Source organism: Buceros rhinoceros, unplaced genomic scaffold (assembly GCF_000710305.1).
Source record: "Buceros rhinoceros silvestris isolate BGI_N320 unplaced genomic scaffold, ASM71030v1 scaffold2266, whole genome shotgun sequence".
Taxonomy (NCBI): Eukaryota; Metazoa; Chordata; class Aves; order Bucerotiformes; family Bucerotidae; genus Buceros; species Buceros rhinoceros.
In genome coordinates, this window is record NW_010417998.1 from 98,440 (window position 1) to 115,625 (window position 17,186).

At 49.7% G+C, this 17,186-nt stretch overlaps 1 protein-coding gene across 1 annotated transcript in view; it reads left to right on the forward strand.

The window, feature by feature from the left end:
* DNAH9 (dynein, axonemal, heavy chain 9) overlaps positions 1-17,186 on the forward strand; it is a gene marked incomplete at its 5' end in the record, with an annotated part of 172,531 nt that overhangs the window by 96,335 nt on the left and 59,010 nt on the right. Inside the window, 8 exons of the mRNA XM_010138359.1 lie at positions 254-442; positions 1,863-2,098; positions 2,908-3,030; positions 5,066-5,270; positions 10,278-10,442; positions 12,774-12,914; positions 15,378-15,548; positions 16,514-16,636. Coding sequence (XP_010136661.1) covers positions 254-442; positions 1,863-2,098; positions 2,908-3,030; positions 5,066-5,270; positions 10,278-10,442; positions 12,774-12,914; positions 15,378-15,548; positions 16,514-16,636 — 1,353 coding nt within the window. The remainder of the gene's footprint in view (positions 1-253; positions 443-1,862; positions 2,099-2,907; positions 3,031-5,065; positions 5,271-10,277; positions 10,443-12,773; positions 12,915-15,377; positions 15,549-16,513; positions 16,637-17,186) is intronic.

Consider the following 17,186-nt stretch of genomic DNA (forward strand, 5'->3'; position numbering starts at 1 on the left):
CTGGGGAGGTGATGGATCCTCCCGTGATGATTTAGAGGAGTCTTGGAGCAGCCAGCTGAGGTTTGGCTGCAGGACCAGCCTTTCACCGAGTGGAACGGGGGGCTTAGCAAAGTAACCCTTCAATATCCCATCCCCAGGTTTTAAACTTCCGCAAATGACAGTTGACGTCAGGAACAAGGTATGGCGGTGGCCAGATCCTGAGGTGTTGCTTAATGAACCACTGTAATGATCCATTTGTCTCGGAAAATTGTAGGTTGGGGGACTCGTCTCTGAGAATGTGAGATGGGCTGAAGCCCTGAAGGACTTCAAACAGCAACAGAGCACCTTGTGTGGAGATGTCTTGCTGATTACAGCCTTTGTCTCCTACCTGGGCTACTTCACCAAGAAATACCGTCAAGACCTCCTGGAAGGAATCTGGAAGCCCTATTTGCACCAGCTAAAAGTAAGCCCTGAGTTCTCTGAAAAGCTGATGTTACTGGAATTCACATGGCCATAAATTCTGATACCCACAGGGGATCCCCCAAGTGAGGGGCACCCTGTGTCCCCACTGAGTTTGACTGAGGAGAAGGATCTGGACCCACTTGATTTACTCCTCTCTGGGGAAAACATGGGGGTGACCTTGCTCCGTGCAAGGGTCCGGTTCCTCTATGTACAGAGGAAGATCCCAATGCAGCAACTCAAACATGGAGCCCAGTACTAGTGCCGTGTGGTTTCACCCAGTTGTCAGGGTTGGCTTAGAAGGAGGGAAGTGGTCTGGAGAAGGAGCAGCTTGCAGCAGGCAATGCTCACTGCCTGCTCTCCAGTAGGCTGGGAGAAACTCCGGCTGGTTCTTCGTGCTGGCCACCAGCTCCCTTCGTGCTGGCCATGGCTCTCAGCTGGTTTTACCCGTGGCCTGCTGATAAAGACTTGTGCTTCAAACCTGCTTAACATTTTACCAGTTTTTAAGAGGTCCTCTCCTACATCAGTAAATGCAAGTGCTCGGTCTTCTGCACATTGTTGCAGTAACTGGTGAAATGCCAAGAAGCTTTTAAATAGGAGTACTACGGGGTGGTGATGCCCAGATCAAAGAGCTGAGAAAATCAGCAAGTTCCTTAGGATGAGAGAGGAAAAACTTCATCCTGCATTTTGTAATACTAAACCAAAAATTTCGTTAAGAAAGGCAATATTGTGCCAGTAATGACCTGACTCTGTGCCTGGACATTTCAAGGAATTGCCTGTATTTCTGCGGGAAGCTTAAAGCCCATTCTGCTCAGATAACTGGCACAGAAAACTTAACAGTTGTCACACTCAGAAATGGCCTCCCCTGTCACAGAAGTGTTCCTGGACCTGCTCGTGCTGGTTTGCAACACAACAGCAGGGCTTACCAGCGTGTCCATGATGTTCTTCCAAGCCGTCAACCCGGAGAGCTGGTGCAGGACAAAGCACTGGCCCAGGCTGCCCAGGGAGGTGGTGGTGTCCCCGTCCCTGGAGGGGTTTAACAGACCTGTTGAGGTGGTGCTGAGGGACCCTGACAGTGCAGGTGAATGGTTGGACTCACTGATCTCAAAGGTCTTTCCCAACCAGATGATTCTGTGAGTCTGTGACCTGAGCCTGCGTGGCCAGGCTGGGGCCTTTCAGGGTGCTTCGTGCTCCGCAGGCTAAAACCTTTGGGTTGCTTGTGTTCATTCACAAAAGGATTGGGAAACACTTAATGCTGGACCAGAACTCTGCTCTACAATGGGAAACCACCGATAAATAGGACTTACTGGTTCTTAATCTGATTTTTCTTGAAATATTTTCCGTGCTCACGTCTAGAATATGTTGTAAGTCGCACTCGCTGCTTTTTGCTGACACACTGAGGAGCATTTCTCCTCTCTTCCCAGGTGCCGATCCCTGTCACTCCATCCCTCGACCCTCTGACCATGCTGACGGACGATGCCGACGTAGCGGCTTGGCAGAACGAGGGCCTGCCGGCCGACCGCATGTCCACCGAGAACGCCACCATCCTCACCAGCTGCGAGCGCTGGCCCCTCATGGTGGACCCCCAACTGCAGGGGATTAAGTGGATCAAAGCCAAGCACGGCGAAGAGCTGCGGGTGATCCGCATCGGGCAGAAGGGGTAAACATCAGCTGCTCACAGAGTAACACCTCCTAACGCGTATCTGCCTGACGTATTGCATGAGCAGCGTGTATTTAACTGCAGCCGCCGGAGCCAGTTACCTTGAGGAGAACCCCCAGCTGTCTCTGTGCATTAGCTGCTGCTTCATTACCCAAATGACAGAGAGTTCGCATTAAACTGAGGGTCTGTCTAGTGCTTGGATCGGTTTCCATAGAAACTCCTCTGAAAGTGAGAGTGGAGGGAGCTGTGCTGGAGGCTGGGCCATGGGTAGGACTATGGTATCCTCCATCCAGCTCTCCTTGTGTCCTGTCCTGACTCAGTTTCACCCAGGAGGGTGAGTAGGGCTTCTTAGACCTTGGAAGATGAGAGAGGGCCTGGGCACAGAGGGTGAAGCTGCCATGAGGGTCACCATGCCCAGAAGACCAGTGGGGCTAACTTGCCTCCCACGCTGGCACCAGCCGGGAGGTTCTCACCACAACACCCCTGCATTGAGCTAAATCTCCAAGCTGTCCCCTCTTTGTCACTGCTGCCCATGCTCTTTTCTCAGAGAAGGCGACGACCCAGTTCTTATTGCTTGCCCTTGGGAGGTCCAAGACCTGATTCTCTGTTGGACAGCCAAGACTGCCAGTGCCACTTCCTGCACCAAATGTTGATATCATTTTATGCCTCTTCCTCTCTCTCAGCTGCTGGCGTGTGCCTGTGGCTGCCATGGCAGCGTGGAGCACCCCCTCTGTCCCCCTCACCTCCTCCCTGCTGCAAGGCAGCACAACCAGCCTTGCTGTGGCAGGTACCAGTGCTGTTTCCCACAGGTACTTGGACACGATGGAACGAGCCCTGGCTGCAGGAGAACTGGTTTTGATTGAAAACCTGGAGGAATCCGTGGATCCGGTTTTGGGGCCATTACTAGGGCGAGAAACAATCAAGAAAGGAAGGTGAGGTTTGGTGAGGGTCAATGGCACATGTGAAGGGGCTCTTTGTTCTGTTGTGCTTTTCTGTTCCTGACCTCGGATGGTGGGTGCTCATCTAAGCAGTACCAACATCCTGCCTTCAGAAGTGACAGCATTTTAACTCTGGCAATCACAGGTAATTCAGGCACAGGATGGCTTTGAAACAAACCCAAGTTTTTCATTTTACTGGGCAGTGTCATTCAAACCTCATGTAAAAGAGAGTCCTGTAATTCTGCCTTTGTGTGCTGACCTTGGTGTCTGTAATTGGCTGTCCTGACACTGAATTATTACCGGAATAGCTATTGCTGTTGTGAGGAGAAAATAACCTTGAATTCTAACAAACACGGCACACGGCTTAGGAATACAGCTACGGGTTTAAGCATTAAGAATATATAAGTGTTTCTTAACGAGGTCAAGTTCTTCATGGCAGCTGCTTGTCACTCTCCAGCCAAGAGGAGGTCAGCGAGAGGAGCAGCAAGCGAAGTTCACTGTTTTCTTCTTTCTGTAAGTGAAGTACAATAAGCACATTTTTAGTGTGTGCTCAAATAATGGCAACAAATAAAGCCTCGTTGTACGGGGTTTGCATAGCCAGGTTTTGGTAACGTGGCGGCTACTGGGGTGGCTTCTGGGAGAAGCTGCTGGAAGCTTCCCCTACGTCCAACACAGCCAGTGCCAGCTGGCTCCAAGAGGGACTTGCCACTGGCCAAGGCTGAGCCCATCAGCGATGGTGGCAGCGCCTCTGGGGTAACGTATTTAAGAAAGGAAAAAGTTGCTGCACAACTGGGCAGCTGTAGCCAACGAGAGGAATGAGAATATGTGAAAGAATCAATGCTGCAGACACTGAGGTCAGTGAAGAAGGAGAGAGAGGAGGTGCTCCAGGTGCCAGGGTAGAGATTCCTCGTGGTGAAGACCATGGTGAGGCAGCACATGGAGGTCCGTGGTAGAGCAGATCCACCTGCGGTGAGTGGAGGATCCCACGCTAGAGCAGGTGGATGCCAGAAAGAGGCTGTGACCCCATGGAAGGCCTGCGCTGGACCAGGCTCCTGGCAGGACTGGGGGACCCGTGGAGAGAGGAGCCCACGGTGGTGCAAGTTTGCTGGCAGGACTTGTGCACTAAGCTGCTTGGCAGCAGCTCCAAGCTGGAGCAGTCTGTTCCTGAAGGACTGCACCCCTGGAAGGGATCCACGCTGGAGCAGTTTATGAAGAACTGCAGCCTGTTGGAAGGACTCACGTTGGAGAAGTTCATGGAGGACCGTCCCCCGTGGATGGGAAGGAGTGTGAGGAGAAAGGAGCAGCAGAGACATGAGATGAACAGACCACAACCCCCATTCCCCATCCCCCTGCGCTGCTGGCGGGGAGGAGGTAGAGATTTGGGAGTGAAGTTGAGCCCAAGAAGGGACTGCATCCCTGAAAGCATTTTTCCAGTTTCTTTACCTCTGGTTCCATGGACTTTGTTAAACTGGGGTTCAAAGTCTGTTGATTCCTGGGGTCTCTGTAAATTTTAGACTTTATTTCAGAGATGCAGAACAGGAGAAGGTTGGGTTTTCCTGAGTGATGTTACCTCCCAGGAATGGCAACCAGCCACTCTCCTAATCTGGCTTCACTGCTCCAGCTCAGTGCGACCACAGAATTGACCTGATCTGACCCAAGAGACCGAGCAGTAATAAAACTCTCAGTGCTAAACAACTTTTCCTCCACGTAACTCCAGCATGAGGTAGAATACAGCTTCTGTACCACGCAAGGAGGGTTCATGGTTGAACTGGCCAATCCTGCTGCTGGAAATCATAAGCCTTCTCAAACAGGATCCAAAACTCAGGGGCAACAGTCTGGGGGTTTTATCTGAAATCAGAAGTGACTTGGGTGTGTCCAATTTTAAGTATTTTTCACTTTAACAGTGATTTCTGTGTGAGGAGCGCAAGTCCTCACGCTACTGGTAGATGCTACTGACCGATACCACCATCCTTTGGGTGAAGCAGCCTGGAAGAGACGTGCCCTCATGCTCCCGTTGCTCTGATTTCAGGTACATTAAGATCGGGGACAAGGAGTGTGACTTCAACCCTGCTTTCCGGCTCATCCTCCACACGAAGCTGGCGAACCCCCATTTCCCACCCGAGCTACAGGCACAGTGCACCCTCATCAACTTCACCGTCACGCGGGACGGCCTGGAGGACCAGCTGCTCGCGGCGGTGGTCAACACGGAGAGGCCTGACTTGGAAGAGCTTAAGGTCGGTAGCTGCGAGTTTATACTGGGAGAAGGTATAAATAGTAATAGTAACATTAATAGCATTAATAAAGCTATTATTATTGTTGTCATCTGAAACAAATAGCATTTCGTGTGCAAGGCTGCAGAGGTTGCTGAGCTTGTCATAAAATCGGGTGATTTCTCTCCAATGACAAACTTGGAGGAATTTTTTTTCTTCAGTCTTCTGTTTTCTTGGTATTTTGGGAACATTAAACTGCAATTTCAAATATTTTCTCCCCAAATTGGGGTAAGAATCTCTTTCTTTTCCTATTCCTGTTGGAAATGGAAGCTGAGATTCGCATTATATCAGGTTTTGCTGGACTTCACAGCTTTAATTTTGGAGGTAGGATTAATCTCACTTAATTTGAGGCATTTACGGTATAAGATTTCCACTGTAAATATTGAGGCTAGTAATGAAATTCCTCTGTTCTGCCTCTTCCTCCCACTTGTTTGTGAGAGGCTGAAACAGTCTCTCTCTTAATACGGCTTCAGTTTCATGGTAGTTTTTAAAAGAAAATCCTTTTCTTCTTGTGGCACGTTGAGCGTAACGAGTTGTAACGAGTGTACAACACCAAATATTCTCTGAGAGTGGGGGTGACTTTTCTGCACCGGCCAAGCCGGTGTCGTGATAATCTTTTCATCTAATGAGGGTCTGAAGCACGTTAACCGTGCAGCCTTAATGACGCTTTCAGTTTTGACCGGGCTCGTGTGCTAACGAGCCAAAAGATGGCATCAAAAATCCATACCAGAGTGATTTAATGTGTGAGCCACGGCTCGCTGGGACCATCAGGGACCCAAAGCCTCGTGATGCGGTGCCTCTCGCACACGCTTAGCACCGGTTTTAAATGCTGCAAAGAGCCGCTTTGCTGATTGGCACTGACGGGGTTGGGGGGTGACCGCGATTAGTGTCACGGTGTCGTTCACTGCTGTTGCGTTGAGGATGGTTCCTCTCGCTTCCTTTCAGTTCCTCTTTGCTGTGAACAGTAAGAAAGACAAACACAGTGTCATGGGCAGTCAACAAACCCACGACGAGGCTCTGAAAACGAGTGCCTGCAAAGAGGCAGCGCTGCCCCCCATGCTGGGAAAGAGCCGTGTGGTGGGACGTGGTGAAAGCGGTGGGAATTAGGGATCTGCCCGTTGAAGTCCCTGCTTCTTCAGGGTGTGTGTTGCGGAGGAAGGCGGTTGGGCATAGGACTGGGGAAGGGCATCCCTGGGTGTCAGCTGTGCCGGTGGCTGTGGGGGATGTGGGGCTATAGTCTCGTTTCAGAAAGTGTGAAGCAAATACAGTGTGGGATGTGATTTTCTTTTCCTTTAGGAATATTTAAGACCTTTTTCTCCAAATGACCTCAGCAAGATACCACCAGAGCCCACTCCCTCTCCTCTCCCTCTCACCTACTTACCTCCTGCTGTGGTTCTGCTGCCCAGCAGACACCAGGGAGGAGAAAACCAGCCTGGTGTTCGGGATGTTCTGCTGGATGGGGAACAGTCAGTCAAAAAAAAATCTCCTCCCAGCTGGGATAAAAGCAGAGGCTCACTCCTTAGCCGTGGTGAGGGGGTTTGGTGATGGCTGTGGGCTCCTGCTGGCCACGGGCTTGGTACTTTCTGCCCCTCACCTGTTTGCTGATGTCAAAAAACCCTCTTGGGCTGTTTGATAGCTGGGGATGCTCCTTCAAGACTCAGATTTGAATCGCTGAATTCCCCACCATCTTTTGGTTCTAGAGACAGATCAGTCTGTCCAGAATAGCTCCTTGCTCTGACTGCGGATTAAACCCAGGCTAAGCCAGGTTAGGGCAGAGGTCACCTTGGTGCGAGACCATCAGAGAGAAGCTGAATCCAGTTTAGACCAAGGCAAGCAAAGCCAAGTTCTGAGACCTTCTCTCTTTTGTCATTACAAACCCTCTGGTCTTTAATTAGTCTCATTTGCATTTTCCTTTTGCAAGGATGACTGTGGTCCATGTGCTGGTGGTGCTGCCTGTGGCCCACGTGGTCTTACCAGAGCTGGTTTCAAGTATCTCCCACCTTCACCAGGCTTCAGTTTGGACTGAAGTGTCTCAAGCAGTGTTTGCCTCAAATTCATTGTCTGTTTAGTGCTAGTGCTGAGAACAGCCTTAGGAAGAGTATTTTGGCAGCTGTGTCCCAAGCCATGGGTGGATAAGCCATGAGTTAGGGTCCTGCCTTGCCGATTCCATAGCTACAGTGTGTGAAAGTCCCTGCACATCTAGTCTGTGATGGACAACGTTGTGGGTCTTCTACAGGGAAGAAGGTGCTCTGCAGGAGTGGACAGAAAATACGGGGATTTTTTTTCTCCTTTGCTTTATGACATTAAACTAATCCAATAAAGCGAGCAGAAAGGACAAGGAGAGGAGGTGGCTGCCGTGGCTGAGCTAGAAGGGAGTTGGTGGTGAATCCTGTGACACTGGCCTGTAGAACTGATGAACTTCTTTGTTTTCCATGGAATGAAATTTCGAAGGCGCTCAGAGTAACCCATTTCCCAGAAGAAGCACCATTATAAATGAACTGTGAAAGAACAGCTAACGAGCTGCGCTGCAGAGAGAAGAACTGGTGACCTTGCTGCTGCTGAAAGTGGAGGCAGGAGACAACTGCAACAGACGCCAGCTGTTGTGGGGACCACAGCACTGCACGCGCTGCAAGGGTGGGCGTCAGAAACCACGCCGTGATTGCGAGCTATTGGAGCAAAAATCACACACATCCTCATTAATAACCCCAGGGCTTATGGTCCGTGGTCTGGACTAACAGCTGCAAAATGTCGTTTTCCAAGGGGTGCTATGCTCGAATGGCGGGAACGCACAAAATTAGCAGTGTTAGTTTTCTGTTTCAAGTCTTGTAAAGTATTTACCACCCTGGGCAAAGGCTGGTGAGTGACTCCTACAGAACAGGCCTTTAGGAGCAGCCATTTAAAGCCGAAATACCAACAGCCGACGCGCTTCAGCGCACGCTCTGCCCAGCGCTTGGGCTGGCATTAACAGGGAACGAGCACGTGTGCAGCAAGGATAGGAATTCTCAGCCCAGATATTGAGAGATGACTTATTAATGGAGGAGTTAGTTCATCTGCCTGAAAACAGAGCCAACACCGCTGCCTCCCTTATGGGGTGTGGGATTGGAAGAGCCATGGGGTCACATTTCCCATTTCTGGAGCTCTATCAGACCCCCTAGGTGGTTGGAAGGTGTGGGTATCTTTTCCAAAACCTACCTTTGGAGCATTAAACCACTTGGCTTATGCTGCTGAGTCTTTCATGTGCCAGTGGTCACAGGCCAGAACTTGTCTCGGTTCCACATGCACATCTGCTGTGTGGTGGAGCTGGCGATTTTTTGCAGGGCTACAGAATCCCAGAATCATCTGGTTGGAAGAGATCATCGAGTCCAATCGTTCACCCTGCACTGCCAGGGACCCTAAACACCACATCTACACATCTGTTAAACCCCTCCAGGGATGGGGTCTCCACCACTACCCTGGGCAGCCTGTTCCAATGCTTCACAACCCTTTTGGTGAAGAAATTTTTCTTACTATCCAACCTAAACTTCCCCCGGCACAACTTGAGGCCATTTCCTCCAGTCCTGTCACTTGTTACATGGGAGAAGAAACAACACCCCACCCCCGCCATTGCAGCCTCCTTTCTGGTAGTTGTAGAGAGCAAGAAGGTCTCCCCTGAGCCTCCTCTTCTCCAGGCTAAACAACCCCAGGTCCCTCAGCCGCTCCTCGTAAGACTTGTTCTCTAGGCCCTTCACCAGCTTCGTTGCCCTTCTCTCTTTTGCAAGTTACTTGTGTTTTTTGGTTGTGTCACTTAAATACAATCTGAGGAGTTAAACCCCTGTGTCACACAGTGGTTTTTTATGTACCACGGTGTTAGCGATTGGCTACATTTATGTAGAGAATAGTCTCCAGGCTTCTATCTTAACAGTGTCCAAATGAGACACACAGGGTGTTCTCTGTGATAATGCCAAAAATAGGTGTTCACGATAGGACCATACAGTGGAATAACACAATCCACCTGAAATCCAGCAAAGGCGCCGTTACCCCGAGCAAACACATAGAATAGAGCAATCACATTTCAGGGGAGAAAACCTGTTCTGGAGGATCAGTTCAGAAAGGAGTCAGATGAGGGTCTTTGTTTCCACTGTGAACAGCGTTAATGACTGGTGTTTCTGCAGAAGAGAGGGGAGTGGAACGAGTCTCTGGGGAGAACGGGGAGGGGGGGTTGCATTTCACAGAAAGTGGAAGAATTTGTGCTGTAATTCGGAAGATCTGCCCTTGCAGCAAAATGGTTGTTACTGGTCTGTATCTGCTTGGCCGCCCTTGCATTGAGTTTGCAAATCCTTTGGCAGGGGCACTTTGTCTTTGCACCTACAGCCTCTAGCACAGCGCGCCACTGGTCCCAGTGAGATCCTGCAGCCAGAACACACATGGGGGCAGCAGTCGAGTGAGGCTGTGGCTTTGTCCTCAGTTCTGAGCCTGAGGTGAGTTCTGCTCATCTCTGGACCCAAGTGCCCTTGCTGTTGTTCTTGTCATTGGGTTTGAACCCTGTGGTCTTCATTGCTGGTGTGACTGGTGTTGGTGTGTAGTGGCAGGCGCAGAGGTTCACCAGGAGGGAGGAGAAGCAGCAGTGGCTATCCGGGATGACTTGGGCACAACGAATAGATCCTTCTAGGATGAGATGCAGGATTCATGTTTGAGATGGGGATGAAGGTCTTTTCCTCCCGCTTCATTTTCAGTGTTTAAATACATTCCTAGTGAAAGGGCTCAGTTCTCCTGGTGCTTTCTGTGCTGTTCAAGGTTCCTCAGAGTTGATGGCTGGTTGAATATAGCGATCCCCAGAGCTCTGCCCACACCCAGGAGTTCCAGAGAGCACGAGTCAGCGATATTGGATTGTGGCAATCGTCAGTTAGGAGCCTGTTCCCGTGTAAAGGTGGTTAATCCTTACTTTTGACTGAGTGTCTTGTGGCTAAAACTTTCTGAATTTGTTATTTGCAGTCGGATCTCACGAAGCAACAGAATGGATTCAAAATTACCTTGAAAACGTTAGAGGACAACTTGCTCTCTCGGCTGTCATCAGCATCTGGGAACTTCCTGGAAGACACAGCATTGGTGGAGAACTTGGAGATCACTAAACAGACAGCTGCAGAGATTGAAGAGAAGGTACAAAGACGGCGATAGCCTAGATAAGAGCATGTGTGTGGTGTTCTCTTTAAGGATTTCTGGATGGGATGTAACTTCTTTACTCTGCCCATCTCTGCCCCTTCTGCTGAGTAGAGGGTGGTACGAATTGAAGTGCTCTCCGCTCTGGACAGTTTCAGGCCATTTAGTTCTTTGGAGCTTTTGTATGTTAAATGACCCATTTAAAACCAAGAGAAAATGTCAGTGTCTGATGTAAAGACAATAAAATTTACACACTGTATCGAGGCAGCTTTGAACTGTTCCAGCGTAATTCCGAATACATCACACTTCCTCAGTTAAGATGGATTTTAGTAGTGGCCAGGGACTGGAATCTCTTGAGTTTGCAATCTCAAGTAAATCTACAAAACCTTGGGTATTTCACACCCTTCCGTTCCTTAGAGGATGAGTCAGCGTTTGTATTAGCTGCACAGGGTCAGCAGTGCCACCTTTCTCGTTCACCCTGCTGGCTAGGTGGAGGTACGTGGAAGCACCATGGTTTCCCCTGCCACTGAAGGAACTTGAGGAGTGTGATTGTCATGCCAGGATTGCGATACGTCTCCTCAGCCACTTTCCTCCCATCTGCACAGCCCTCACTTCTCCCCCTCCAGCCCACTGGCCCATGCTGCCTGGGGATGTTACCCATGTGCTGGGGTCAGGCTGGAGCTGCCTCTCACTTCCCAGCGCTGTAGCCCCAGCAACCAAGGACTAAGTGATCTTCCACATGAAAAATTGAAGTGATTTCTGCTAGCCATTCATGGTCCATCACATGCATCCCTAAAGGGATGTTGAAGGGGTGTTTTGACCTGGCAAGCTTGGTATCTCCTTCTTGCAGTAGGCGCTCTTGAAATGCTTCAATTTCTAAACAAGTTGTGGTTGTAGAACTGGTCACTGCCAGCTCTGTGGTAACAGGGATGAGTTGTAGAGTTTGCACCTGAGTTTAGTACCCCCATGGAAAGCTGTCTCAGGGTCCCGTTGGGGGTCTGCTTCTCAAGTCAACTCTTACTCTGTTCTTGGTCTGTCTACCCAGAGAAGAATGTTCAGCCAATATTTGCCTTCCTGTGGAAATCTTGCCTACTCTGTTTATGGAAAGGATCAGTCTTCCCCACCTCTGGCTTTTATTTTACTAGGTACATTGTTTTGGGGATGAGATAGGTAAAAGTTATTTGTCTAAGTCTAAGCTAGACTCTGGGCTCCCTTTATAGTCAGTGGAGGACATGGGTGCTGCCAGAAGGGAGAACTCGTCTGATGTGGACAGATGATTCATGGCCCATGCGGAGGCTCATTCCTGCAGCAGATGTTGAAGCTGCTCTTTGGGGGCTCAGATAGTACCGTCCCTTACTGCTCATGGGGATGAGCCAACAGGCTAATCCCACAGACCCCCGCATGTGGGGGTTGAACACCACAGATTAAATCTCAGTCTGTGCTTCGTTGGGAAGGCTCGATGTGCCCCATCCAGATGTGTTCACACCAGTTCAGGTCATGGCAGAGGGAGACCCTGTGGTGTGCGTTTCCATGGGAGCTGTGTCGTGCCCTGCTGCCTTGTACAGCGTGTGCTGAGCCCTTTCCTGCCATATCCCCATCGCGTGTTGGCTGAGCTGGATCAGCACTGGCTCGGTAGCACATGGCTGTGTTGCAAGACACTTCTGGCTGCACATAATCAGAGCCTAAAATAATCCCTGGGAGGCTGAAGGATGCCTCTTTACACTGCTGAAGTGGAGTGAAAGCACGAACATGACTGAAACGATAATGGGGTGATGTATCTGCCAAGAGGATTTTCACCGTATCCGTCACAGCAGCTATGCAGACACCTGGCCAGTGAGGTAGGGGCGCGTTAAACGCTGCTGAGGACAGGCAACCAACGGCACCATGAACCAGCACTTCTCAGTCTTGGGAGAAGCTGCCTGGAGAGCAGCACTGAGGCTATTCAGCCCTGGGTTATTAAAGACTTGCATGGGAGGGAGGCAATTAGCAGGAGAAACTCATTGATGAGAAAAACAATTCAGGTTAGTGAAGAGCAGGGACCCTGCTGAGAAACCAGGAGGGGGCTCAGGAGAACAGGATTGGTCAAGGGGGTGGTAAGTGCAGTCCAGTGGGGAATATGCCAGAGGAGGGGGATGCTGGGAGTGGGTGGCTCAAGTCTGGCTGTGCCATGGCATGGGGGAAGAGGCTGCTCCCTGCAGCGGTCGTGTGTGGGTTGTCCACTGCTTGGCCTGACATCTCTGTGTGTGTGGCAGACATCAACCCTCCACTGGGCTGAATACTCGAGTCACAAAGATGTTTTCACAGTAATTGTGTTCTGTGTTTTCCTCCCAGGTTCAGGAGTCTAAGGTGACAGAAACCAAGATTAACGAGGCCAGGGAGCACTACAGGCCTGCTGCCACGCGGGCCTCTCTGCTCTACTTCACCATGAACGACCTCCATGCCATCCATCCCATGTACCAATTCTCTCTGAAGGTACTGTCCCCTTGAGGATGCTGTGCTGCTGCTACTCTCTCTTACTGAAGTTCAAAGTCATCATCTTGGGCCTCCTGGGGACAGTTGAACCCCCAGATCTCACCTAAACTGTTCTGCTGATTTGGTTTTATGGACAAGTCCTTGCCTTGTGCTCCTAAAATAAATGTAGAAGGGACATACTAAAGGGTGTGTGCTCCAAAGGCCTTGCTGCTTTTCTGTGTCCAAACAGATGACCTGTCCCTGCATGGCAAGTGCAGCTCTGTGGTACATGAGCATGTTATGTGGTGAGCTAGGAATGATGTCTCTGCTTTGGAGAACATTCCCATCGGGAGCTGTTCTCTCCAGAACACCTGGAGAACATTTCCAACGTGGCAGGTTGGGTTCAGTGTAATTGTACAGCCCGCTTGCCATGTGGCAGAAGAACCCAGTGGAAAGCCTCTGTGAGAATGAAAGCACCACCATGTTTTCCAAGTTTCTTGACTATGTGTGAGGCAGCAGCACTTCTCTTTGCGGCAGCTGTGAATAAACGCAGGCTCCACTTGCCACAGTGGAGGAGCCAGATCTTTGGAAGGAAATATCTGACCAGTAGTAATTCATAGATCATGCCTTTGCTTCCTATTTGGGCATCAGTTGTTTTCTGTTCCCTGCCTGGGAGGCAGTGGGGTTCCTTTCAAGCCATCTCCTCTGTCTTTGAAGCTGCCGAGGCAGGGGTCCCCTCTTCCTGTGCTCTGCATGTGCTGCCCAAGACACTGGGGAATTTGTGGTCCCTGAGCAGCCTCTAAGGACCTGCTGCAGTGAAGATGAAGATGCAGACAATCCCTTGCCTTGACAGAGTAGATTCAACAGGTCTGGCCAGTAGAAACCCCAGGGCCTTCTGGGGTGTTTATTGAAGAGTTCTGGTTTTAATGTTTTAATAAATGGAAGACCTTTTTTTTTTTTATCTCAGGAGGATAAAGGATCCTCTCAGGAGGATATCATTGGGGGATAGAGATGGCATCCTAGTCTGGGACATCTTCCAAACAATTTCTTGCCTTGCCAAGTGACCTGGAGAAAGGATCTGAGGAGAGAATACTGTATTTTGAGCCTCATCCACAAACATGGATGTCTACAACTTGTATGTTGAAATAATGTTACCAGGCAAATGTACAGAACATCTTTTGTACCACGGTGCCTTTGGAGAGGTTCATTCCTTACTCGTCCATAACAGATACAGCAGTTCCTGAGGTTTCACCTTTCATCTGCATCTTCTGGATTTCGTTTATTTTACGTTTTCCAGTTACCATTAGCGCTGTGTATAAATCCATAGAAAATTATGAGGTGAAATGCTTTTATCTAATACATGTTGATGACAGATCATAAAGCATTGTGCAGAGATGCACAGAGATGAATTTATAATACTCCCCACACAGCTAGAAGGCCGTTGTAAACCGGGACACTCCAGATTTCTATGTGACTCTGCAGCGTGTTTCAACACAACTGAAGGAAATGTTAAGCAGGCAGATGCTTTCTGCAGTTCTTTAATAATGCAGGAGCTATCGATGTTCCTCTAATTTGTTGAGGCACCATTTTTCTTCTTGTAGAACCCTAAAAATAATGCTGCCAGCACAGTCGTGCCCCGTCCAGTTGGTGCCGTTAATTGGTATTGGCTGGGTTATCTCCTGGTGGCTGGCTCTCGGTGTACGGAACGGTTGCATCACTAAGCAGGATTTAGGCTTTTTTTTTTAATTATTTTCCTTTTCCCGTTGTGTTTGATAATTTGCTAATGGGTTTTTTGCCGATAGCTCTGGAAGTTTTCTGTCTTTTCCTATTTAGATCAGAAACGTTGTTACAAGAGTCGTTAGGATCTTATATAAGAGCATCATTCTCGATGTACGCACCCTTCCCTGAGGGACTTTACTCACCGGTTAATCCCACCGCCACAGGATGAAGTCCCACCTGCCCTCTCATCTAGTCCTTTGCTGAAAACACTCATGGGACTTTTTTTTTTGTACTCAGAGGAATTGTTTGTTTCTAACTTGGAGCATTTGTGACATGGGCGCTGTGCTTCCCTCTGGGAACGCCACCGTCTTTTGGCTCAACATCTGCAGAGGAGGAGGATATGTGTAACCCCTGTGGGAGAACACCTCGGGTCAGGGAAATGTTTCCTCTATCCGTTGCGTCTTAATTCCATCAGCCTGTCTCTGCACTACTTCCTCAAGCCCAGAGAGTGCAATGTCACAGGGAACGTCCTCATCGCTGGGCCTGTGTGTTCCTGAAAAAGCAGCTGAAGGCAGACACAGGCTCTGGTCCTCTGCCTCTGGTCCTCTTCCTCCTGGAGCTGCCGGGCAGTTGGGAATGCTTTGATTGTGACCCCAAATACGCTCTCTGAGTTGGCTTTGCTTATTACAACACTTTGGGTGATACCCAGGAGCATGCAAAGAGTGTCTAGAACCCACCAGTGTCCCCCTGTGTCTCCCCCTGTAGGCGTTCAGCATCGTGTTTCAGAAAGCCATCGAGAGGGCACCTCCAGACGAGAGCCTGGCCGTGCGTGTGCTGAACCTCATCGACAGCATCACCTTCTCCGTGTTCCAGTACACAACCCGGGGGCTCTTTGAATGTGATAAATTGACCTACACTGCTCAAGTTACCTTCCAGGTAAACATCCCCATTTCATGCCATTTGTATGCAGTGATTTCTTTTGCGGGCAGATAGCGGCGTGCAGGGAAAGCTCACACTGTCCAGCCGTGGCCTTCAGCACCAGGGCAGCAAATACAGCGTCTGGGGAACTGATTTCCTCCTCTGCCTCTCTTGCTGATAACAGTCACAGATGCTTGTGTTTGATTTGCATTAGGCTGACAAATGGTTGTTTGAGAGAGTAATACATGCTTGCAGGACCTGAAAAAAAAAAAGGCAAAGCAAACTGGTCTTACTGGTTTTATCCAAATGAAATGCTAGCTGCAGAGCCACTGTCTTTTTTTCTTGTATATTAGCATACTTTCTAGTCTATGATCAGAGCAAGGAGACCCTTGTATATCCCTGTGCCGAAATCAGATTCAATCAATAGATAGTGCTTGGCATGCTGTTGTGGAGTTAGTGTGTAAATGCCCTGACACTGGAACGCTGAAACCCCGTGCAGGGCAACTTAACCTCGACCCTGGGATTGCCGTGGGTTTTTTTTAATTCTACACGACAAAATGCTTTGTGTGAAAGGGAAAATAAATACATGTGTACATATGTATGTGGGTCACGCCATCCCCCTGTGCAAGGCTCCAGGCTGGGGCAGAGCGGCTGGAAACTGCTTGGGGAAAAGGCCCTGGGGGTGTTGGTCACCAGCAGCTAAAGAGGAGCCAGCAGTGTGCCCAGGTGGCCAAGAAGGCTAACGGCATCCTGGCTTGTCCCAGCACTGGTGTGGCCAGCAGGACCAGGGCCAATGTCCACACTCATTCCTGGTCCTCTTTTGGGAAGCCCCAAAGCACCTGCATGGTATGTTCCATCACACCCCTCCAACATGGGGTGCTGTGGACTTTTTAGCCACACATTTGAGTCAAGTAAATAATCTGTTAGAGTATCTTGCTGCCCGGTGTCCTGGCTGCTCACTGATGTCTTGTTTGCAATTACAGATACTTCTGATGAGCAAAGAAATCAATGCAGCAGAACTGGATTTCCTCCTAAGATACCCAGCACAGCCGAGAGCCACGAGCCCTGTGGACTTCCTGTCTAACCACTCCTGGGGAGGAATCAAGGTATCTGCTTCACTTGAACTGTGTGAGATCAGCATCCCTTATCTCCTCTAAAAACCATTCAGCAGGCTCCACGTTGGTCCTTATGGCATTTGGTCAACAAAGTTCTGACCAGACGTGGGAAGTAACCCAAAAATGCCACAGAAATGGGCAGTTCTGAAGTACGAGGTAGACTTTGTGGGCTCTTCGTGACTGTGCCCGTGATGATCTCTGTGTCCCTAAAGAGGTGGTTTTCCCTCTGAGATTTAGACTTCTCTCTGTAAGACAGGAATGGGAATATCCCCTGGGTTTTGTGGTCACAGGTTGCAAAGGACATGGACATCTTCTCTGTATTTGGGAGGAGGTGGGAATTTCAGGTAGATACAACCATCCGCAGAGATGTGCTGGGGATAGAGCAGCATCAGCTGACAGACCTGCAGAAGAATAGTCATGGCAGCGAGGAGGTCTAACAGCTGCCGTGTATTTGGAGTGAAAGGTGTGGAAGAGCATCCCGAAGAGAGGTAAGTTATCCCATCGCTGCTCCTACTTGTCAACAGCTGTGAATTGAGGTGCA